The sequence below is a fragment of the Lutra lutra genome, chromosome 7, assembly GCF_902655055.1.
Source record: "Lutra lutra chromosome 7, mLutLut1.2, whole genome shotgun sequence".
Taxonomy (NCBI): domain Eukaryota; kingdom Metazoa; phylum Chordata; class Mammalia; order Carnivora; family Mustelidae; genus Lutra; species Lutra lutra.
In genome coordinates this window covers 47,849,249-47,874,868 of record NC_062284.1, presented here as the reverse complement: position 1 = coordinate 47,874,868, position 25,620 = coordinate 47,849,249, and the positions used below count along the sequence as shown (strand labels likewise).

At 39.7% G+C, this 25,620-nt stretch overlaps 1 protein-coding gene across 7 annotated transcripts in view; it reads right to left on the bottom strand.

Moving 5' to 3' along the window:
• The window catches only part of IQCH (IQ motif containing H), a 189,211-nt gene that overhangs the window by 92,217 nt on the left and 71,374 nt on the right, over positions 1-25,620 (bottom strand). For 5 of the 7 annotated variants that reach the window (XM_047738468.1, XM_047738469.1, XM_047738470.1 and 2 more), the window contains 4 exons: positions 23,641-23,720; positions 21,605-21,643; positions 7,796-8,347; positions 7,029-7,095 (listed from right to left, as the gene is read on the bottom strand). In XM_047738468.1, the coding sequence (XP_047594424.1) occupies positions 7,029-7,095; positions 7,796-8,347; positions 21,605-21,643; positions 23,641-23,720 (738 nt within the window). Of the gene's footprint in view, positions 1-7,028; positions 7,096-7,795; positions 8,348-21,604; positions 21,644-23,640; positions 23,721-25,620 lie in introns of those variants that run through there. The other 2 variants (XM_047738473.1, XM_047738474.1) reach the window with 2 other exon arrangements.

Sequence of the window (25,620 nt, the reverse complement as noted above, 5' to 3'; positions counted from 1 at the left end):
TTTCCTTCCAGAAACCCCAGAAACCCACGAGCAAGGCCATGCTCAGCGACTGTGCCTCCTTGGGGCTGGTATGTGACACGCCCCTGCTGTTGTGTTAGAGCACATATTCTGGAACAGACTGCTCATCACCCTGTGCTTATTTCTAGTTCCTTTTGTCCCCTAGTCCTATTGCTTACAGGGTACCTAAGGCAGAGAAGAGGTTAACAGTGGACTTCTGGTTACCAAGTAGTTGTCATTTCTCTTATCACCTGGCCTAAGATGGTCAACCAGGCCTCAGTAGTTCTCAATCTTTTCCCCATTTTGAAACACGTGCTGTGTGATAATCACATGCATCACACAATCCTAAGGGGCTGACACTGGGTGACAATAGCAGTAGCCGTCAGTCACTCCTTCCCTTTCTCTTCCATTCACAAAAGCATACTGGATGGATACAAGCTGAGCCAAGTGACATTGTTATAGAGGCAATCTTGAATTACTCCAATTCATAAAAAAGTTAATGTTAGCCAACTTTGGTACTCTAATCATAAAAATTTTTCAGGGAGCGTGTGACATGTGTCACTACTGATTGCCTGTCAGCATACTGCAGTCATCAGATAAATGTGATTGAGGCATTATGATTATACCCAGGCTTTAATTACTTGTACAACTGCGAAAGCACAAGCTACTGAGATAAAATATTAAGATACAGTAAGAGAGACACCTATCTGAGTTCTTTATGTGTGTAGGTAGTATACCCAGTGCCGGTCTGATAAAAATAAAACTGAGCATTGTTTGAGGGGGGGGGGGATCTGCAGATGGGCATTAGGGAATTTTGTGACGTGGATGTAGAAAACACAGGAGGTGCTTAAGTGTTTGTTGACTGTTGAAAACATTCCCAAACTAAACTGGCCAAATGGATTCTGTGTGGTTCTGGAAAGAGTAAAGACTTGGGGTGCCTGGGTGGTCAGTCAGTTAAGCGCCCAGCTCTTGGTGTCACCTCAGGTCGTGGTCTCAGGGTTGTGAGATCGAGCTCTGCTTTGGGCCCTACATTCACTCCTTGGGGAGACTGCTTGGGATTTTCTCCCTCCCTGCACTCACACACACTCTAATAAATAAATCTTAAAAAGAGAGGGGGGGAAGAAAGAGAATTTTGTTGGAGCTTTTCTCTTGTTGGAACTTTTGTTGGAACTTTTTATCAGTGGCGTTATCAGCAGCTGGCCCAGCATTGTATGCAGCTAAGGCCAGTGATTCCCAAAGCATGGTCTAGAGACCGGGAAAGGTCCTGAGACCCTTTCAGGGAGTCTGGGAAGTCAAAACTATTTTCAAAATAATATTAAGATGATAGTTGACCTTTTCATAAAGTGCAAAAAAAATTATTGATAGGATTGCAAATTCCACATTGTAGCTAACATAGGAATTCTCATCCACTGTTGAGTTTTGGTGTAAAACCAAAGAATATACACAATTGTCTGAAAAGGCTATAAAATGTATGAAACAGTCTTCCCTTTTCCAAATATTATCTGTGAAGGGCCAGGTTTTCTTCATAGGCTTCAATCAAAACAACATATTGCAACAGATTGAATACAGAAATAGATATGAGAATCCAACCATGTTCTATTAAGAGATTTGCAAACTTGTAAACCAACGCAACTCTTTTCATTAAATTTTTTTTTGTTTGGGAAAATAAATGTTTTTTTTTAATATGTTATTTATGTTACATTGGCAGCTTTATTGTTGTTATTTTGGATTTTATTTATTTGACAAAGAAAGAGTATAAGCAGGGGAGCAGGAGAGGGAGAAGCAGGCTCCCTGATGAGCGGGGATCCCAATGGGGGACTGGATCCCAGGACCCTGGGATCATGATCCGAGCTTAAGGCTGACACTTAACCAACTGAGCCACCCAGGTGCCCCATTGTTGTTGTTTTTAAGTAAATTAAATATTTTTTAAAGTTTCTCAGTTTTAGTTTCTAATATAGTATATATTGATAGATATAACCTATGGAAATAATGCTTATTAGGGTTCTCTGTAGTTGTTATATTTGTAAGTCTGAGAACTGCTGAAGAAACATTTTAATATTTTTTATGACAATGAAGGTGATGACAAAGTGTAGTTTTATCTTAGCATATACAAGACTCTTTTTATGCCATATCCTAATACTAATCCATTTCATGAAGAGCTCATGAGCTGGTGTTCAATGCTGCTTCTGTACTTCATGGGGCAACATTAGATAGCTCAAGGCCAACTCTGTAATTTAATACAGGGTCATGGGGCCAACTCTGGTCTAACCAATGAAGGAGTGTTGACTTAAATTACTTGGATGAATATAACATCGATGAATACAGTGTGTTTTCATTTTAATTCAGGCTGTACAGGAATTGGAAAGTTTAAGTGCACTTTGTTTCTGATCTCAAAGGATGGGTATATTTTTGGAGATTTATATCTGGGAGATATTGTCCGTCCATCACTCTCAAGGATCTAGTGTAGCAATGCCATAGCTGAACTGTGGATTCCATAGCTGCTTGCCAAAATACGTGCTGAAGACCATGAAGAATTGACTGGAAGTCCCAATGTCTTAGCTCTGAGAGTCCCAATGTCTTAGCTCTGAGAACAAAGTCTATTGTGTCTTTGAGTTGACAACTCAAAAATGAGGAAGTAGAAAGATGTCAGTCTGCTGGGAGGCACAGTAAATGTGATTTCAGAGATAACATTCTTGGCTGCGGTCCTCTACCCTGCCCCTGTTCACAAAGGGAGGTGACATCTGGTTCTTATCTTTCCAAAGAAGGGAGGGGGTTTAAGGAGCTGCTGTCTCATGAACATTTGGGATAGGGTCAGTTGTACACAAAAGGAAGTTTTCCTTTCTTTAAGGCCTCCATGGCCTTAAAGTCCAGAGCAGCAGAAAAGTGTTGTTTTTTCATAATACTCACAACAGCAGAATCCATAGCTTTACGGAAGGGAGTATCTTGGAACTCATTAATGGTGTTTGCTCCAAGGATAATTTGCTGAAGTAATGCACAGAGGGGGAAAAAATGAAGCTGAACTATATAGATTCTTTTTAGCCCTGAAATCAATTGGCAATAAGATAAAATATTACATGGAGAAAAGAGAAGATCCCACCTCAATAATTCCTTATTTTTATTTTAAAAGAGGATGAGAAGTGAGAGAGGAAACTCATCGCTGGGGGTTTAATTGGCTGGCAGTGCTTCATGTACCTGCTCACGGCCTCAGAGTCCCAGACTTGGCCCATCTCATTTAATGTCAATATATTTTATTTTATTTTATTTTATTTTATTTTTTTTAAAGATTTTATTTATTTATTTGACAGAGAGATCACAAGCAGGCAGAGAGGCAGGCAGAGAGAGAGGAGGAAGCAGGCTCCCCGCTGAGCAGAAAGCCCGATGCGGGGCTCGATCCCAGGACTCTGAGATCATGACCTGAGCCGAAGGCAGGGGCTTAATGTCAATATATTTTAAAATGCCACTGAGTTTAAGTGTAGCACCAAACGACGCACTGTAATAAAGAAGCACAGGGGTTAAATTAAAAGTGGAGGAAATAACTTGGCCAAAGAAACTGGAAGCAGAATTAGTTCCTAGGTTTTATTTAGACTTCTGATTTTTCTCGAGGAATTAGGATCCTTTGTTGCAGTTCCTTCTTATTTGACGGATAGATTTTGCTTAAAATAGATCCTCGTATTCTATTCCTGCTATGAACCATAGTAGATTATTTTGTTATGTTATTCTATTTCATTGTATTTCATCAATAAAAATGATAAAAATATCTAATATCCAATTAAGAGATTATCCTATATACTCTGGAAAGGATGAGGGTTTTTTTTTTATCATCTTATGAAATTACAAGGCTGACCCATTCCTTTGAACAGTTAACAGCATCCCACCTCTCCTGTTTGTTAAAAATAGCTAAAACTTTGTTATATCTAGGAATACTACCCCAAATGCGTAACAGCCAATCAAGTTGTATAATTCCTCCTTTCAGAGAGGTTACTCTGCAATGGGTAATTGTCTTAATGTTCATATTATCAAGCCATAGACTTGAAAATACATGATAAATATTTTGTGGTCAAAGGCGTTACTGAAAATGTTACTGTGGCCCTTTACGTGATCGTCAGTTTGGTCAAAGCAATTATTCTCGTGTGTGCACAACTGCATAAACAAAGAACCAAATGCGTATAACTGCAACAGAGTGCACAGTTATCACTACTAATCTTTCATTTTTAGGGTTCAAATAAGTTAGTGCAGCCCTAATTGGCTAGCCACATGGTGTAATTATTTCTAGGGCTAATTCTACACCAGAATTGATTGCAAATCTCCTGTAGAAAGAGAAAAAGAGGACAAGGCTGTAATTTGCATTAAATACCTCCCTGAACCTTACATGCCTACTGACTGATTTTGATTAGTGAATCCCTCTCAACTCTGAAAATAAAATTACAATGTTGAATAGATTTGGGGGGGGGGGACATGTGTTTAGAGAAAAAAAAAGGGCTTTGCTTTTATCTACTTTCGTTTTCATGAATTGTGTAGGTAAGTCCCTAGTACAGGAGACAAAGTAGCCATGTTGTGTCTACCTAAAATCTTCAAGAATTCACAGAAAAAGTGGTGCACACAAGAAAGGTATACCATAATCATTTTTTCAGAGAAAGTTATGGTTTGAGAATTATGTCTGTGGAATAAGTATGAGGTGACAGGTTAATGTTATTTAAACCTAAACTTAATTTAATAGCCACAGGTCTTTTTATAAAACCTAAAGCATAAATTATAGAAACAAATACCATTTCATCAGAGCCCACATATTGTTCTCTTGTGAAAATGTGTAATTGGGCTTTTTAAATGGTCAGTTGAGAAAAATATATGTGCTTAGTCTTATCTCTTGGAAGATACATGATTAGCAATTTTTCTTTAAAATGGGTTATTATGTTGTTAAACAAAAATTACTATAATAGGGAAGACTTTCAGATTTATTATGTGTTTATTTAAACCAAGAATATGTATTCTAGAAGAAAATTAGTTTTAATATCAGATCTAAAATAATGCAATTCTAGTTTTTTTCCCCCTATGTATTTATTTATTTATTTATTTGACAGAGACAGACACAGGAAGAGAGGGAACACAAACAGGGGGAATGAGAGAAGGAGAAACATGCACCCCTCTAATCTGGGAGCCCGATGTGGGGCTCAATCCTAGGACCCTGGGATCATGACCTGAACCAAAGCCAGACGCTTAATGACTGAGCCACCCAGATGCCCCTACAATTCTAGTTTTTGACCAGGTTATTTTTTCTACCTAATCTATATCCAGCAAACCTTTTTGGAATCTTAAAACATTTTCATTTAAAATTATTTTTTATTACCCAGTTTAGATTACTGTTATTTTCAAAATTTTACCTCTTTGGACAAAGACACTTTTCTATCAGACTGTTCTGCACGGCTGACTGTACTGGGGTTTTGAAGGGTGACAGGTGGAAGGAAGGAGTTTGTGGAAATTGTGCCTGTGATACCTTGGTGCTGTCAGCATTGCAAAGTGGGGGGTCTTGTTCTATTTCTAGCTTTGAATGAAATAGAGAACACGAAACAAAATTTCCCACGTAATACCAGGTCAGGGCCACAATTAGTTGCAGAAGCAAAAGGCTCCTGCACCTTATTCCAAGGGACTCGAGTCTGTTAATTGTGTCTGCAATTAGCCTCTCTGGTTGTAATCAATTACAAGTGCAATTTCTGAGTGTGAACTAATTTTGTGTGCAAAACCAGTCCCACCAAAACAAAAACCCAAGTTGGAATGAGATTCAGATCTGTCTTACCTCACTTACATCCTAAGAAGGAACTAATTTCTTCTGTGAGCTATAAAAATACCCAAACTAAAAGGCTCTACGCAGCTCTGACATATTTTCTTAACTTTTCTGTAAGCACTCTAAATTCTAGGAAAGTTCGCGTTACTTTATTACTACTACTATTTTACTAATGTAAAAGATAATTATATATAGTAATTTTAATGTTGGTTTTTTTCATCTTACTGTTTAAATGTGTTATGTTCTATACTATGCATGAGGACACAAACATGTATACTCATGGACGGACACGATCTAGAATTCTATTACGATAGATCGCTTAATGTGTTGCTCTCTTTAAAAGCCTTAACAAAGATCCAGTATGTAATATGAAGATTTGATGAGTTTTGCTATTTGTCAAAACTACCAAGGCAGCTTGGGAAATTTGGTCTCACCAAGGAAATTTTTAGCACACTAGGTAGATTAAAAAGCAAAACAAAAAGAAACAAATAAGCAAGCAAACAACCCCACATATTTTGACAGCAGCTCATGTTTCAAAGGAACTTCCGGTGCAGACTTCCAAAATCCCCAATGTCATTTTGGCATACCTATTTTACTACTGTGTTGCAGACAACAGCTTTTAACTTCCCCAATTCATAAATGTAATTAAATAATTACATTAGTGCTAATTAACATGAAACTGCAGATTATTTAAGCGCAAAAAACACTATTCAACTTCTTAATTATTCTTGTTCACACAGCATTTCCTTTTGCTCAGGCGCCCTAGGTGCAAATAAAGCATCCCATCTGCTCGTAATTAGAACTAAATAATTTCAGAGAATGTAGCTTATCATTTTGACTGCACATTTGATTAAAAACAGTGTACAAGCAATATCCTGGCTTATTGGCGTAACAGCAACAACACACGCAAGCCTGTGTTCTTCTATCATTAAAGAAGATCGAAAACATTATCTGTTATTTCAGGGGGAAAAAATACAACTTTTTAGTTCATTTCATACAGATGAAAGCGAATTACAGCAAATCACCTCTCCACTGAATAGCAGCCCCCACATAATGACTTTATTTGCTTAATCCCCAAATTAAACGCCGTTTCGAGCGAGGGCCCTGTGTTATTACTCTCATCATGTCGAGAACATTTTCCTGCCGAGACCAATTTGAATAAAACAAGGGGCCTTCCTTGAACTCAATCAAGGAGCCATAATGTGGTGGGTAATAGAGGTTGCTGATAGATTTGCAGGCAAAAGTGTTATACCTAATGATGGGATATGGATAATAGTCCTCCTGGAGGTCCTGATGCGATTCCAGTTGGCTGCCAGATGCTAAAAATCAAGAAGAGCATTGATCAGTGACAGGAAGCTGTAGTGGATTCATCTAGTCAAACTTCAGCTGTTTTTCCACTGTACAGTTAAGCCAGGCATAAATTATATTAATTGATTTAATTACATACTTAAAACATCTTCCCCAATTAATTTAATTAGGTGGCTACATGATGCTACTGGCAGGGGAAGATTAGAGGCAGCTCACTTAATTAACAGAATATGAATGAAAAAAAGAGAAAGCAAACATAAATGAAATTGTGAGCACTAATTAAAAGGCTGTCTGCAAACTTAAATACTTTCTGACAAAGTGGTGACAGCAATATAGACAAGAGAGGATCTTTTTTTCCAAGCAAATTAAAGTGCCAGAAGGTATATATAGAGAGGAAAGGTAGTGCAGTTAAAACATTGATTTTCCGACAGAACAGCCATAGTCAAAGTGAAGGGACTTTTTTCTATAGAAAAAAATTGCAATAGATTTTACAGGTGCAAAAGCCAGATTCCTGATTAGGGCTAAAATATGATGTACAAACACATGTAGGGTTTATGCATCCTACGTGGAGAAGAGTGGAAGACGAGAGAGGTCGACGAGGAGGGTAGCTGGAGAGAGAAAGAGAAGATAAAGAGACAACTTATTGCATTCGCTCAAGCAAGAAATGTTTAGAAAAAGAGGTCTGCCTTAACAGCTGGCAGCCTTGTGTACCTTGGCTCGAATACGGAAATTCTCCAGGTGTCTCTCACGTGATTCCTTCAGGATCTTCTTCACTCGGGTCTTGTGGCAATGTAAGAGCCACGCAATGGAAATCACACCTGATGCCCACTTCTGCTGGCGATACAAGAGGAATAATTTTCTTGCTCTGAAGCATTTCCATGTGGCTTGGATCTTGTTGGCAGCCTCTGACCTTCCATCTTGGCCCTTGTACCTTTGCCCCGGAAGATTTAACATCATCTGGATATGAAGTGGGTTCTCTAACAGTGTGAGAAAGTCGTATCTGGTAAGTTTATTCTTCAGCTCAAACTCTGGAAGGAAGGCTACCAAATTGTTCCCTTTTATTTTAACTTCTGGTATTGCATAGTCTCTGAGAAACTTCTCGATGTGTTCCAAGAGAGAAAAAATACTTCCCCAAGATAAATTAAAATGTTCCTTGAATGCTAAGAAGTCTGGGGCTGCCTTGTCTATGACACCATTATAAATAAAAAAGTCATAATCCCATGGTGATTTCACAGTTCTCGAAGGTGTTGTGACTTTCATGATCTGTGAAAGGAAAGTGTCATGAGAGATGAAATAGGATTGCGATCTATTTTAAATGAGTGGTCAAGACAGGCACTATCACATTGTCATTTATTACCCGATGCCGGGAAAATATGTATCCCAGTTTTGACTTACATACATGGCATAATTGGGAAGTCTGGCTAGTATATATCAATATCATGAAACTCATCACCAGAAGAATAGCTTAGAGGTCACTCAAAGCTATTATCTTTTCTATAAAAGTGTTATAAAATCGCTCAAGGAAACTGATCATATAAAAGTTTACTCTGCTATGGTCAGCTGACCCCCATCCCATAATCTCTGTGATCTACTTTTTACACATGCATGTACAGAAACATGTCATTGCCTTCTCATTCATTCATAAGTTATTCACCAGTCCTGAAAAATGGTGAAATCTTTCTTTGCAGTCTGTATGATAACTTCAGATATGCTCATCAAAGCTGTCCTATCTATTCTAAGAGGCCATCAGTTTCCAGCATTTCCAGTTCTTCTGCTACCTTCTGTTAATATCCAAGAGTGATTTTTACAAGGAACGTTATATTGTGTGTGATCACCCTTGCCATTCTCTAGGTTTCTCTTGACATATGTTCTTTTATTCTAAAATCTGGTATCTTCTTAGGGGACATACCTGAAGTTGTTCCCGGGTAGAGAGAATCTGAAATCTCATAATGAATAAAACTAAAGAAGCATTGGCTTTTTCATTTTGCTTCTATGATTGAAATTTTAAGACATAGAAACATTTCATTTATTTTTAAATGTCAAGAAGGTTCTCTAAGAATGGGATGATGGGCAGTTTTCTTCCTTGTACTTTTCTGCATGAAAAAGAATGGAATAAGTGTGACTTAAAAATAAAATCAGAAGAGGTTTGGATGACAACAACAATATAGGTCTCACATATCCCTTAAAAAAAAAGAGATGGAATTATGTCTGTGTCAATGTGAAATCACTACATTTCATCACTGAAACTTGTTGCACTAGAAAAATAGACACTCTGCCCCATGGACTAAATATTCCTAATGGCCTGGGGTACGGGGAGGGCATAGATGTTTCACACCCTCCCTTCTCTTCTGTAAGGCAGGTATCAACTTACTATGCTGATCGCTTCTTGCTTAGGGATTTAAGGAACAGATTGTGTTCAATATGTCAGCATTTACAGATGTATAAGCCTATCCTTACCAAATTGTAGGATTATATTACTCTCTGCATTTTGAAGAGTTTTCAGAGAACTCAAAGAAAAGGACCCAAGTAATTAATCAACAACTACTATGCCACAGGACTGTATTGAGTATTACTGTTCGATTGTTCATGCTTTGTCTTTATTAAACAAGTATTAACTGACATTCATTAACAATTCAAGACAAAAAGCTATCTAAAAGAAAAGTAAGCTGAGAGATGATTTACAATGAAAGGACAGTAAGTAATCACAATTTATTATTATTATTTTAGATAAAGAAAAGAAAACCTTCAAATTCTTTTTCTTTTGTCAGGCTCCAGGCTGTGGAATAGTTAGACTGTCTTCTCAAGTAAAATGTGGAAAAGCAAGTGTTAAGTCTAAGAAGGGGAATTTCCTGAATGTTAGAGGCTGACTTTCAACAGCAGTGAGCTTTTTCTTACTCTTCAGAATTGTTATAGGCATAGGAATGATGGAAAAAGCCTTCTTGCCAAGACTCTCACCCTTTCTGATCTTCTCAAGGCACCAAGAGAGGATGCAAACTGTCTGGTGGATGAAGGCGAGTTCCTTCCTGTGGATGGGCAAGAGAGTTGGAGAAGTAATGCCTCCTGTAGCAGACATCAGGAGCCATAGCTGGTGGAAGATAAGCGGCACGTGTCCCAACAGAAATGGCCCGTGGCTGCATTTCTGCCTCCTTCAAGAATGGAGTCTGAGGGTGGCTTCCCATCATCATTAGAATTCAGAGAATTAGAAATTGAGAATTGGAATTGAGTAGAATGATCAGTCTTCATGAGGGAGGTACAGACACGTACAGTCATCACAGATGGACATGTCTGCCGCTGGCTGGTCCTGCTAGTCACGTGTTGGATCCTGTTGACCAGACCCCAAGATTTCACTAAGAAGTGCAGCCCCAGACGGGAGGTCTCCCGGGGAACCTGGTTTCCTTGGAGCTGTGAAAATCGTTTTGAAATTCCTTATCTTTACACAGACTTCTGTGGAATTGGGGCCAACAATGAAAATGGAGTAAGCTTGGGAGAAGATTTTGAAAGGAGAGGGCTCTCAGGTCTCTCTCAGGCAGTGCCTTCCAAAGGCATAGGCTTAGGGCATCCATGTACAGCAGCAAATGACTTTCAGATCTTTGGAAAGAATAGCCCTTCCTGGGGAGTGGGCTTCCAGAGTTTAACCGTGGCCGTTTCAGAACAAAGGGATTATACCTCCCTACCTTCTTGGATGATGTTCCGGTAAAGACCTGTTCTCAAAGGAAACACACTCTTGGACATCAACTAGACCACTCAGGCACGGGGAAGCTATGGGTTTGGAGTCAGCTAAAGCATCACTGTAGTACATCTGTCACAGAGAATGCCACACTTGGGAGCACTTCATACTTAGAGCTGGAAAAGACATGTGTCTCAAGAGAAAGCCTTCCCAAATTAAAGCAGTGCATCAGCATTGTGGGATCCATTGAGCAGGTAAAGACAAAGCTGCTTCACAGCCTGCTAGGAAGAAGAGCCCTGATTAAAGGTCATGCCATGCATCAGATTCCGGTTCCTTCTGTTATTCTTCCTTGACTATTTGTCTCCATGAACTTGTCGACAATTAAATAATTGCCTGCCATCTTTCCCTCCTTCTACCTTCCTTCTTTCTAGTCCTTCCTTCTAGTCTTTCCTTCCTGCCTCTCTTCCTCCCTTCCCCCTTTGTTTTTGTTTTTATTTTGTTTTGTTTACAGTATGCTGTCCGCCCAACATGATGTTACCCAATAGCAACACTGTTTTCCTTCTAGCAGGATGGCTCTCTGTCCTGCCATCCACATTCTCTCCTAGTCCTTCCCAAGACCCTGACCACACCTTCGCCAGAGCCCTAACCCGTGGCCATGGCCTAATTATTAGCACGATGCTCTAACTAACCGAATCAACTAGCTGAGGAAAGGCTCTTTATTACTTGCAAAGTGTTACTATTAATTAGGTAATTTTGAGAGTTTCTGGAGCCATTATTTAAGAAAAATTCTAAATTTAAAACAAAACAAACCAAACAGGAAGGCAGGGTGATGATTACACACGTCAGTTAAGTCACAAGGATGAGGCAAAAAAGAAGTAGGGCAGGTATTACCTCCCAAACTTCAGAAATTACTGCCCAAAGAGGAACTCTAGGAAAAAGGGGTGCGTATTTCTAAACGGATTGTCTTTATGAGAAATGTTGCTTTCACAATAACATGTGGATATAGGATTAAACCATAGTTGAGCGTCCCGAAAATAAGATATTACCAAGATCTCCGCGAGGTAAATAATCAATTATTTGGGATAATCCAACATGTATGTCATTTTTAGGGAAGGATTTACCTAGAAAGACTAAATTGCCTTTTTTCTTTTTTTAAAGATTTTATTTATTTATTTGACAGATCACAAGTAGGCAGAGAGGCAGGCAGAGAGAGAGGAGGAAGCAGGCTCCCCGCTGAGCAGAGAGCTCGATGTGGGGCTCAATCCCAGGACCCTGGGATCATGACCTGAGCCGAAGGGAGAGGCTTTAACCCACTGAGCCATCCAGGCACCCCACGACTAAATTGCTTTTGAATGCATAAGCTAACGTTCCCTTTCTTGGACACTCATACATATCCGTTAGTAATTAGCTTTGGCAATTCTGTTTTGTGAACACAAATAAATTCCTCCAGCCATTCTGGCTCTAAGTGAGCGCTTAGATTCAGAGTAGGAGTGAACTGACCCTCAGAGATCAAACGTGCATTAGTCCCTGAAAAACCAGAGATGCCACTTGTCTGGCCTGCTCTTTAATATTTGTCAAGAGTCTGAAATGTGTTTAGTTTTGTACAGAGCAGACATAATTACCTCAGAGGGCTAGCATTATTTGAAAGATATAAACAAAATTCAGAGAGAGTAGCTGACCTAATCAGGATTTAGGGATTCAGCAGAATTAGAATATTGAATTTTAGAGCATGACGGGTCTGGAAGGTCACAGGCCTTGCCTTTTTTTTTTTTTTTTTCCTTCTGTTTTTCTTTTTTAAACTATTTTAAATTATTTATTTGATGGAGAAAGATAGGGAGAGAGCACAAGTAGCAGAGCGGCAGACAGAGGCAGAGGGAAAAGCAGGCTCTCCGCTGAGCAGGGAGCCTGATGCAGCGATCAGTGCTAGGATGCTGGGATCATGACCTGAACCAAAGGCAGATGCCCAACCAGCTGAGCCACCCAGGCACCCCTGGCCTTGCCTTTTTACTGAACAAGCTATTATGGACTCAGGAAAATGAGCCTTGGCCCTGAGGTCTGACTAACTGGGGTTTAAGTCCAAGCCCTACCACGGTCTGCTCTATACTCTTGGGCCAGTTAACATCTGCTATGGGTTGAATGTTTTGTGACCCCACAACATCCATACATTGAAGCCCCAGTCACCAATGTGATGGTATTTGGAGATGGGGCCCTTGAGAAGTGATTAGGTCACAAGGGTGGAAGGCTTCCTGATGAGATTAGTGCCCTTAGAAGAAGAGACACATGAGAGATGATCTCTCTACCATGTGAAGATACAGCGAGAAGGCAGCTGCTTGCAAACCAGGAAGAGGGCCCTACCAGAACCCAACCATGCTGGCATCCTGATCTTGCACTTATAGCCTCCAGAACTATAAGAAATAAATGTTTGCTGTTAAAGCCACAGCCTATGGTATTTTGCTATGGCAGTCCCAGCTAAGACAACATCCTCTACACTTAAATGTTTCTCATCTCTAACAATGAGGAGAGTTGCTGTGAAGATCATAACATGCGTAAAGAACCTTTCACAGTGACTCACCTCCGGTCCGTGTGGTTATCACCATAGATAGGAAACTCAGACTCAGAGAGGTACAGTGATTTGCCCATGATCACACAGCTAGTTGCCCTTCCCCTCCCCCATACCATCCATGCCGACAGCCCTAACTGTCCAGAACTCCCCATATGGCCCCGTACCAAGCTATGCTCTCCTCCTTCAATCTTCCTTTTACCACCTCCTACATCAGAGCCAACCTGGCCCTGACCTGCTGTTTCCTTCTTATTTGGAAAACAGTCTGTTAAACTTACCCTGTGAATATGCTAATGAACCATGGCATGGTGGGAAAGGGATGGATTTGAAGCGAGAAGACCTAGGATCTAGGCTGTTACCACCTTACTACATGGCCTTGGGAAGTCACTTCTCACAAATCTGGTGGGGTATTAGTTTCCAGGAGGGGGTCATTCAGGGGGCTTCTGATTTTGATACCCAATGTCTCTCTGATAAAGTGTCACCCCTTACAAAATGCTATGTGTTATTTAATGAACTCCTGGAGTTAGCAGAGCCAGCACATCGAAGGCAAACATCTCCAATAGCATCACCTCGTGTACCATGAAAAAGACCTGAGGATTTTCCCCTCCTCTTCTCTTTTTTAAATAGGAAGCTTTTCTAGAAACTTACACACCATAGTAAAGGAATAGCTGTTTATACCAACTACATGTGAAGGTGGTCATGGGGAGAGAACCCCAGAGAGTGATATTCCAGTAGTCAGGGTCTGCAGATCAACAAAACAGTTCTCAATTCCTAGGACCTAGACACTGCATTTAAGCCATAAGTGTCAATTAAAAGTGAGAGAGTCCCTAAGCTTTATAAAGAGGATAAAAGGCAAAGATAGAGAACTCACTGAACAGAGACATATATAAAGGAAGAGAATTGTGTGTAAAGGCCACTCAGTTCAACAGCAATTTTCTAGGGCTAATTTCTGCAATTGTTTGAAAGGTATCTTTATTCAAATGAGTCTTCCTCAATTCTGAAACATTTTCTGAGGAGGGAAAAAAAAAATCCTACCCCTCGATGTATTCCTTTGGAACAAAAACACACATTGGATCAAATTCTGGTTGAAGATCAAACAGAACAAATCAGGAAGATTTTTAAGAGAGATGAAATATGTTTTCAGCCAAATGTGATATTTCCTTTTCTAGAGACTTATTTTATTGCTGCATTGATTTCATCTTTTCTGCTCCCTTTTTAATATTTTCAAAAAGAAAGAATGCGACATAGGGAAGGACAACCACTTGGAGCAATTAGGACTGATGGGTGGAAACTGCCTGGGATGTGTACAGGGAACCTGGCAGGTGGGGAGTGAAAACGGCCCAGATTCCTAGATTTCTGAGAAAAGGCACATCATCGTTTTTCCCCGTGTGGTAAAGCAAGAAGAGTGAGCCTCCAAAAGGACCTTTATTATGACCAAAGTAAAGCTTGACCTTGTGCTTTTCCTGAGGAAAATGTGTGTGTGTTTAACAAGTCTGTTGATCCCACATGGCTAAGGGATACTTGCAAAATTCTTACAACACCCCACCTTGTCACCTCCTTTAAACCTGCATATGGATGCTGCTTTATTTTCATTCGTAGCACTTATCACTGCTTGGCCGTTATATTAAATATCTTCCTTTCTCACTAGAATGTGAGTCCCAAGAGGGCAAAGACTTGTTTTGTTCATTGCTACATCCCCAAGGTCTAATACACTGCCTGGCACATGGTCAGTGAGGATTAGTTGAATGAATGTATGAATGAAACTGATAGCTACTTGGGCTGGGTTTATAGCACAAAAGTCTTCTATGATCATACAAGTTATTTGCAAACTCATAGCCTGAGTTTTGAAGCACTAACAGACTACTGAAAATGTCCATACCCTTGACGAAGGAATTCTACTGCTAAGAAGTAGCTTAAATACAAAGATTTATGTACAAATATGGAAGATGTTCATGGCAGTTTTATTTATAACAGAAAATGATTTAATTATTTATTAATAATTAGAATAGTTAATAATCTGACATTTATGATTTAATGTCAAACCGTAGGATAATAACTAAGAAAATTATGGTATATCTTTAAGACATATTATTATGTTCTATGAAATGTTCTATGAAGACTTTTAAAGTCATATATATAAAGGCTTATGATAAATTGTTAGGAGACAAGTGATGGGTCATAGTTGAATATATTGGAGGATATCAACAGAGGGCCATGCCAAAGTTTAAATAATGCCAAAGGGATATGATATTATGGGATTTTGTGTGTGTTTTGTGTGTGTGTGTGTGTGTGTATTTAGGCATTTTTTTCTCTTTTCTGAACCTTCCAGATTTTCTATGAAGGATCAGGCCATGGTTTAATGAATGAAAGAGATAAAGTTAAAAAAAAATTAAGGTAATTTTGTGGCTTACTGGTAACTTAAACTTTTTTCTAAGTTTCACTTTAATATTACTAAGTAAAATTGTTAGTCCCAAGCAATAGAAGTGTATACTTAGGTGCCATGAAGACAGATAAAGACAATTTTATGAGTATTTTTTTCTCAATTACTTCTTACAGGAAAAAAAAATGTTTTACACATAAAACTGTGTAATTTTCATTCACTTTGAAAGTTTCATGTCAAAAATGCATAGGTGAGGGTAGCAGCTGCTAATGAATTGGAGAAAATGGAAATGGTTTTAAATGATGCCACAGGTTTCTGGTTTTGGATTTTTTTTTCTTTTCTTCCTTTAAGAAGGTAAATTAAATGAGGTTTTGTGAAACAAAGTGAGTCTAAAAGAGGAAAGAACAGCCCTAGAATTCCTTCTGAATCTCATCTTGTTTCTTCAGGCTGGGGAACTCCAATTCTTGCCAAAGTACCACCTGCCCTCTCTGTGATCCTTTAGGACAAGACAAAAAAGGAGACTGTGTTGTGCTGGGCACAAACACCACCAGGGAGGCACTCTCTGCTCTTCAAGAAGTAGGTTGATATGGAAAAATAGCTACTCATGTCCTCTGCCCTTTCTTAAATTGGATTAATTGGTTTTTTGATGTTGAGTTGTAGAAGTTCTTTATATATGTCACGTACTAACTAACCCCTTATCGGGTAGATTATTCATAAATATCTTCTCCCATATCAATAGATTGCCTTTTTGTTTTGTTGATGGTTTTCTTTGCTGTGTAAATCTTTTTATTTTTGTGTAGTCTCAATGGTTTAATTTGGTTTTGTTTCCCTTGCCAGAGGAGACGTTTCTAGAAAAATGTTTCCAGGGACGCCTGGGTGGCTCAGTTGGTTAAGCAGCTGCCTTCGGCTCAGGTCATGATCCCAGCGTCCTGGGATCGAGTCCCACATTGGGCTCCTTGCTCAGCGGGGAGCCTGCTTCTCCCTCTGCCTCTGCCTGTCATTCTGTCTGCCTGTGCTTGCTCTCTCTCCCTCTCTCTCTGACAAATAAATAAAATCTTAAAAAAAAAGAAAAGAAAAGAAAAGAAAAATGTTTCCATGGCTGGTGTCAAATTCTGCCTATGTTTTCTTCACGAAGAAAAGAAATGGTCAACAGACATATGAAACAAAGCTCAACATCACTAATCATCAAGGAAATGCACATAAAACCTGCAATGACATATCACCTTACACCCACCAGAATGGCTAAAGTTAAAAATAAAAGAAATAACAATTGTTAGGATGTGGAGAAAAAGGAACCCTCTTGCACTGATGGTGGGAATGCAAACTGGTGTGGCCAAGAGGTAAACAGTATGGAATTTCTTCAAAAATTTTAAAAACATAATTACCACATGATCCAGTAATTCCACTACTGGGTATTTACTTAAAGAGAACGAAACCACAATTTGAAAAGATACAAGCCTCCCCCCTATGTTTATAGCAACATTATTTACAATAGTCAAGATATGGAAACAGCCCAAGTGTCCATTCACAGATGAATGGATAAAGAAGAAAGAAGATGCAGTGTACACACACACACACACACACACACACACACTGGATTATTACTGGGCCGTAAAAAAGAACGAGATCTTGCCATTTGCAACAATGTGTGCAGATCTAGAAGGTATCATGCTAAGTGAAAATGAACAAAGAAAAAAAGAGACACAGAAAGCCAGATTCTTGAATACAGAGAACAAACTTGTGGTTGCCAGAGGGGAGGTGTAGGTGTGTGGGGGTTGGGTGAAATAGGTGAAGGGGATTAAGGGTACACTTGGGATGAGCACTGAGTACTTAAAGCATTGTTGAATCAGCCTATTGAAGACCTGAAACTAACCTAACACTGTAGGTTAATTACACTTCAGTAAACAGAAACAAAGAAGTGGGCTTATTTCCTTCAGTAGATAGGTCACATTAAAGCTAAAACTGCTGCTAGATATCACCTGGTGGTTTTCAAAGTATATATTTTCAAACCTGGAATACTTTGTTCGGAAACAATATAATCTGATTGTAAAGAGGGACACAGTTAACACAGCTGCTGTGGGTGTGAGGGGTCTAGAGCCCCACCTACTGGGAACTTCCACTTTTTTCTTTTCCCGGGGGGTCTTAGGGTGAATGTTGTAGGGGCTATGGACGTTTTGTAAAAAACCGAGCTGGTTTAATCCTCTCCTTCTACAGATGGGAGGAAATGAGACTGGACAGGGACAGTGTCCCTGTCACACATGTTGCTTCTTTTAAAATAGTTCAGCTGACTCATCTATAAAATAATCACAATTTTTTAACAAAAGGATCAAGAGTAATACACTGGGGAAATACTAAAGAAAGTAACAATGTAACAATGACTAAGAAAAGCAAGACTCCAAAATTGACACTAAAGGTTGTCACCCAAACCTGTTCTTTCTGTAGCAAAGGAGATTTTACAGAGAGGTATGTCTTTTGAAATAGGATTTTCTTTTGTTTTTTTCTCCAATTTGGAAAATAGTTTTGAAAATACAGGGAAGTACAGAAAAATAATATAAAAAACTACCATGGGCACATGTTAATCTTTTATCTTCTTTGCTATATATATGTGTGTGTGTGTGTATTTATATAAATACATATATATACATATATATACATGTATACATATGTACATACATATATATACACATATATACATGTATACATATGTACATACATATATATACACACATGTATTTATATATACACACACATATATATTACATATTTATATGTATATGTATATTATATATATCTGTGGCTCATAAATGTAAGAAAGCAAGCTGCAAAAGTCCAGTAGTTTATTTTTTTTATTTTTTATTTTTTTTTGACAGAGAGAGATCACAAGTAGATGGAGAGGCAGGCCGAGAGAGAGAGAGAGAGAGAGAGGGAAGCAGGCTCCCTGCTGAGCAGAGAGCCCGATGCGGGACTCGATCCCAGGACCCCGAAATCATGACCTAAGCCGAAGGCAGCGGCCTAACCCACTGAGCCACCCAGGCGCCCCAAAAGTCCAGTAGTTTAAACCAGAGGAATCTACATGAAGGCGAAGTACATAACATTAGCTAATATAAAATATTTATGATGTATATATGAGATATATATATCTCTCTGAAGCAAAGAAGACAAAAATATATATTTTTAAAAATATATATTTTAAAAAATATATTTATATTATTGTAATGTAAACATAAATATATATTAAGATAAATATAAATTTATATTTACATTATATATAAATGTAAAATATATTTTACATTTTAAAATATAGTATATTTTATATATTTATAATTATTTATAAGATTTAGAGATATTTAAATTATTTATATATGTGTTGAAAATTTTTTAAAAAGCACATAAGGTACAATTGAAATTGTCTTCCTATTTCTTTTTAGCCCTTTCTTCTCCCTCCTCCATTTCCAGAAGCAAACACACTCATGAATTAACCTGGACCCTTATGTCCAATAAATATATTTGTTTGCTTGTTTGACCCATAAAAGAGATTTTTTATTATCAAAAGATTAATTGAAATTAAGTGGATCTTAACATAGTTAACATGACTGCCTTGAGATAATAAAAAGATATATTTGCTGAGAGAGGCAGTTTTAGCAACTTTAACCACATGTGAACTAGAGCCCTGAAAAGACTGGCCTTAGATTTCTGAAATAACTACAAAGTCTACCACTGTGTATTATCTTATTCCTTGGATCCTTGTGCAGGGCCTGTCTCCACTTTATCCTTCCACTTCTTGAGTCTTGGTTGTTTGGTTAATGAGCTAGAAGACAGAAAAGTCTCTTTTTTTTTTTTTTTTAAAGATTATTTATTTATTTATTTGACAGAGAGAGATCACAAGCAGGCAGAGAGGCAGGCAGAGAGAGAGGAGGAAGCAGGCTCTCCGCCGAGCAGAGAGCCCGATGCGGGGCTCGATCCCACGACCCTGAGATCATGACCTGAGCCGAAGGCAGCGGCTTAACCCGCTGAGCCACCCAGGCGCCCCCAGAAAAGTCTCTTAAAGTCAGAGCCAGCGAAAGCAGACATGACAGCAGAGGTGACAAGCAGTGTCCTGAGTGTGGAGGAAACAAATGAAAAATGACCAGAAACGGGCTCTCTGCATATGTGATACTGGGAGAGAAGATGTTAGTTATTTCAGGAAGGCAGAGAGATGGGATCTTTTAGAAAGATTTCCACCAAAAATGATTGGAAGTTTAAAAACTCTCTAGTGCTTTGGGGCTCTGGCTGCTGCGTGGCCCTGTTCTGTATGCTGGCTCTGTCACTTACTAGGTAGATGACCTTAACTTCTTCATATTTGGGTCCTTCCAGGAAAATGGGAATAATAATAGTACCTACTGCACAGAGATATTGTCAAATGAGGTGAGCTAATCCACGTAAAGCATAGGAACCATGGAGGGCACAGAGTAAGCACGTGATATGTGCAAGGTGCTAATAGTTAGTAGTAGTGGCAGTGGTTGTGGTAGTCAGTAGTAGTTATCATCCTAGTGGTGGTAACATTTGAAAAACCAGCTCATGTGGAAGAGTTCATAACCTTGTGTGTAGGAGTGGGGACTCTGGAGACTCATTCTGTCATCTGGATCCCCTGCACCCTTTTGACCAACTGCGTGGGCCTGAGGACAATGACAGTACGGAGGTTCTAGGGCTGCTGTGAGCATTCGGGGGGTGTGGAAGGTGCTTACTGTCATGTTCTAAGAACATCCTCAATCAACTTTCGCTGTTCTAAATCTTCCAGATACATCATGCCTTAGTGTTCTTAAAGCACATCCTTTTTAAAGTGTAGAAGCAAGCTCACAATTTCTCACCAGCTAGAAGTCAAGGGAAGCAGGAGGAAGGTTCTGAGTGCATTGATTAGTTTACACGGGAGCAATCTGTCTCGGTTCAGAAGGCCCGTATGCAGTCATTGTTTTAAGTACAGCTCTGTCTAGTCCCACCCTTGCAGAACTACAAGGAAACCCAAAAGATGGGTTCTTTTTCCTTGAACAGGGATGGCTAAGCTCCCTGTGAAATTCTTTCTGATAAGATCCCCAAAGGAACAGAGGCCTAGAAGATGTTCTTAAAAATAGGCTAGTGAATTCTGATAAGTGCTTTATAATTCCAGAGTATTTCCACACACATTAACAGCGCTAATATAGCAAAATTCTAGGAAAAGAGCTATTATCCCCATTTGTCAGAGGAGGAACTGAGGCACCAAGAATTTCAGTGACTTGCTCAAAATTCCTCTGTTAGAGAAGAATCCAGCTCTTCGCTGCTTCAAGTACAGAACATTTATGACTCACGCATGACCCAGTGGAATGTTCTTTACTGGCACGTACTTGTCTGTGGGAACGATGTCATTCCCCCAAAGTTTTGTTACCTTGTTGGTTTTAGGCAGCTTCGCTCTAAGTCCCATACCCTTACCAGTGACCTCATATATGCATGTGTGCGTGTGTACGTGTGTATGGATGCGTGCACACACACACACACACACACACACACACACGTATGCACATGCTGGGGGCCAAGTGAAATTTTTTAGCATTTTATTCCTTTTCAAGTGGACTTTCAAAAGATGAGGATCCTAGATTGAGGTTGAAGACCATTGTGATTCAGCCAGATTTTGAGGATGTTAAATCACGTTTCTGGGTTGAAGCCTGGGAAGTAATTCAGTCCTAACTGAAGGGGGTTGGGGAAGGTTTTTCACTTTAAATGAACCTTTCTTTTTTTTTTTTTTCTGAAGGCATGATCTAATTTCTTTTATAAAAGAAGAGCAAAAGAACTTTTGCTGCAGTCTCCAGCTGTCACCGGCCTCCCATACTTTTGCCCTGCAGCAAAAGGAAGGGACATCAGGTGACAAACCCCAAATTTCAACTAGTCACACAAATTACAGACCTTCTTATCATGATGTCCTCTTGACCTTTTGCCTTTCCCCTACAATGAAGAATGAGACACAGTTTAAATCAAAATGACTCTCATGGGCAATTTTACAAAACAAATAGCACAGAGCCTCCCCCCACCTCCTTCCCCCAGCTTCCCCCGCTGGGCCAGCCTGTTCCCTCTTTCTATGCAGGCAGGAGCTAATAATTAGAAAGACCTTTCCCACCCCAGACGATCCTGCCTTGCTTGCCAAGAGCCCTGTTTGATTTGAAGAGAGAGTTTGACAAAGTAAATATTTACAACAACAACTATAGTCAGATGCCAAGTCCCGCTTCTAGGGGACACTGAAAGGAGTATTTCCAAGAAAGGGCTTCTCCGTGTGGCACCGCGCTGTCCAATGGTGGACGCTGACCTAAGGTCTGTTCTGGCTCCGTCAGGGTTTCGGTGAGCCTTTTCACTTCCATGCTAGGACGCTTTTCACAGAGCACAGGAATAATTACATTTACCATTGAACAGCCGATTCAGAAACGTACCCATTCAAGACCACAGGAAAGAGTCTTTATATATGACTGCCCCAGCACTAGGGGAAAGCTTCGTGAAGTCAGCAGAGAGGATATGAAAGGCAGGGCTAATTAGCCCTCCTTAAGTGTCTTTATTAAAACAAAACTTTTTTTTCGGATTCAGATCGATTACCGCAGAAAACCTAGTGATGTTTGTATTACCTGTAGATCTGTTGTCTGTAACACTGTGGGACTTGAGAGCTCAAACATGGTGAGAATCAAAACAGGTGCCCCCGCCTGCTCCCATTATGCACATTAGCCCGTGGCCTTCGCACAGCCTGTTAAACAGCTGAATTTGAAACAATCGTGGTGCAGGCCAAACACTAGCCCGAAGGCCTGTCTGTCTAGGGATTTGGCCATTTACATCAGTTTTGTTTTTTTTTTTTTACCCACATTTTTCTTGAAACACAAATATTTGCCATGGCAACTGGGGTGTCACATGACACGCTGCTACATAAACAGCTTGGAAATCTCTTAAGGGGAGACACAGCCCACCAGGGCTGCAAATGCAGGGGAAGCATCTTGAGGAAGATTTGGGTGTTAAGAAGGTCTGGGAAGAGCAGGTAACAGTCTACTACGTAGAGACAGTAGAATTCATTTCTTCTCTGCCACTCTTCCATTTCTCTTTCTTCCTTGCTTTTTTTAATCTTTTTAATGGAGCAGCTATAAATATGACCACATAGGGTAAGCTCAGAAAAAGACCCTGCCAGCTGTCTCCTTTTTCTGGTGAAAAGTTTCAATTATCACAACTCTGTGGCTTATAAACGTAAGAAAGCAAGCTTCCAAAGTCCAGCACCTTTAAACCTGGACAATCTCCAGAAGGATTAATTATGTTGTACCATGAGGTCCTAATGTTAGAGAAGACAGAATTTCTTCCCTTTCCTCATTAGAATATCTTTGCCAAACTGGAGAGCTTGCTTTTTATCCTATGCTTAAAGAGAATGAAGTAGAGTAAAACCTCGTAAGAACATACCCTGTGCAACATGAATTTGGATATAAAGCAATAGCTTTCGTATTCAGGACTCTTGACCCAGTTAGTGGTATAGGTTGGCCCAGTCATTTAGTCACAATGTGACATGATTGAATTTTTTAAGACCCCATGGATACTGTCATGATAAAGTTTGCCATGCCATACATTGCTGTACAAACAGCAATCCCCCTTTAAAAATCAAATGCTTCCCAGCAGCCAAAATAGTATTTATTTCTCTATGAAAGTTACAACTCTGTAATATGTGTGTATTACTAAACATCTAACGGAGAATATTGTATTTAACAATTTTCTTCTGTTAGTTAAAAGCATGAGGGGTGCCTGGGTGGCTCAGTGGGTTAAGCGTCTGCCTCGGGCTCAGATCATGATCTCAGGGTCCTGGGATTGAACCCAGCATTGGGCTCCCTGCTCAGGGGTGAGTCTGCTTCTCGCTCTGCCCCTGCCTCCACTCATGCGCTCTAAATAAATAAATAAACTTAAAAAAAAAGAAGAGGTATGAATACCTTTGATCTTTGTTTCTTGGAAGAGAACTTCTTTGCTTCCACGGGAATCGGCTGTGGTTTTGGAAGTGTAGCCAAAGGGGCTGTGGATGGAGGTGGTGCATTGTTACCTCTTCCAGAAAAAGGCTGAGTCACTGGGTGGATGCTATTGGGTCTGCCACTTGAAAGTCAAATGGCTCTGTCACTGTTCACTATTGTCTTGCCTCTATCAATTCAATGAAACGTTTGTGATCACTGATTTCAAAAGGAAAGTCAAAAGCATGGGATAGCAACTGTTCCTTCAGAATATAAGGTCAACTCATTTTGTGCACACTCCCCAGACAAAAAGGCACATCTTAAAAGCAAGCGCATTAAAGAGTAATATTTGTCATATAAAAACATTTTGTGCGGTGCCTGGGTGGCTCAAATGGTTAAGTGTCTGCCTTTGGCTCAGGTCATGATCTTGGAGTCCTGGGATCCAGCCCAATGTTTGGCTCCATGCTTTGTGGGGAGTCTGCTGATCCCTCTCCCTCTGCCCCTCCCCCTGCTTGTGCTCTGTCTCTCTCTCAAGTAAAATAAATAAAATCCTCACAAAATTTTTGCTATAAGAGCTCTTCAAATAGCCATATTCCCAAGTTCATTTAATAAGGAAGTTAATATAACTGCACATGGTAGACTATTCTATTGTGTGGTCAGTAAAAAAGATGATTTGGAAGAATTTCAATGGGTTGGGAGAAATAATACAAGTGAAAAAAACACAGTAAATATCATTTTTGAAATTAATTAAATCTCAGAGCAACAATGTTTAGAGAACACGTCTGGTCCATAGGTGGTAGGCCTCACTGCTAGACAATGCTTGGGAGAGAAATCGCATCTCGCCTGTCGCCTGGTGGCAAATCCAACTGCCCTGTACAAATAGCTCAAGTCTGACATTCTCAGGGGTGAAAAATCCATATACTACTCTTCCCAAGAAAGAAAACAAAAATAGTTTACTTAAGTAGTAAATTGAGTCAAAGAAGTGAGGTTTCTTTCAACTCTCTTAGTTCAACCCCTTCTCTGTCCATTTCATCTGAGAAAGTATGGGCGGACACCGATCAAATACAGCACACCAGCACACAGTTTGGACCCAGTTCCCATTTCACAGGTTGGCCGCAAGCAATCACTTCGGCCATCTCTTAAAAAAGTAGTAGGGATTCCAGAATCTAATAATAAAATTTATCTCCACAAAAGGCATTTGTTGGTTGCCTCTGATCAAGCTGGTTTGACCTGGTTTTCGGTTTTCTTGGCTCTTCCCTTCCTGGAGCCTGGCAGTTGCCTAGACTGTGCGAAGACTCCTTTTTTTTTTTTTTTAGATTTTATTTATTTATTTGACAGAGATCACAAGTAGGCAGAGAGGCAGGCAGAGAGAGAGAGGGGGAAGCAGGCTCCCCGCTGAGCAGAGAGCCCGATGCGGGGCTCGATCCCAGGACCCTGGGACCATGACCCGAGCCAAAGGCAGAGGCTTAACCCACTGAGCCACCCAGATGCCCCTGAAGACTCCATTTTAAACATACAGGTTTTGCCTTGACCTCTATGCTCTCCTACCCTGTTGTTCACTTGGACTATGTCCTCCCACATCTGAAGACCACTCCACACCCGGGCACTTGGGCTACTTGAAATCCACAGATTCACCTGTAAAGCCCTGTTATTCCTGGTGTCTGCAGGCTCAGTGTACTGTTGGTTAAACTATCAGGTTCCTACAGATGAGTGTGAGATTTATGGTTAAGTTCTCACGTTGAAACAAAACAGCAGCTGACAAGTTTTTGGGTAGGCATAATTTTGAAAGGATTTTAGTAAAATTTTAATGAAATTTGGTAGATAAAGATCTAAAAGATTTGTAATTTCATATGGGTAATCCACAGTTAATGGTATATCTAAAATTTCTAAAAAGTTTTTATTAGTTACCTGCAGAAATTCTGTCACTGAATTATAACTGCATGTAGCTTTAAGTTTTTTGGGACACAT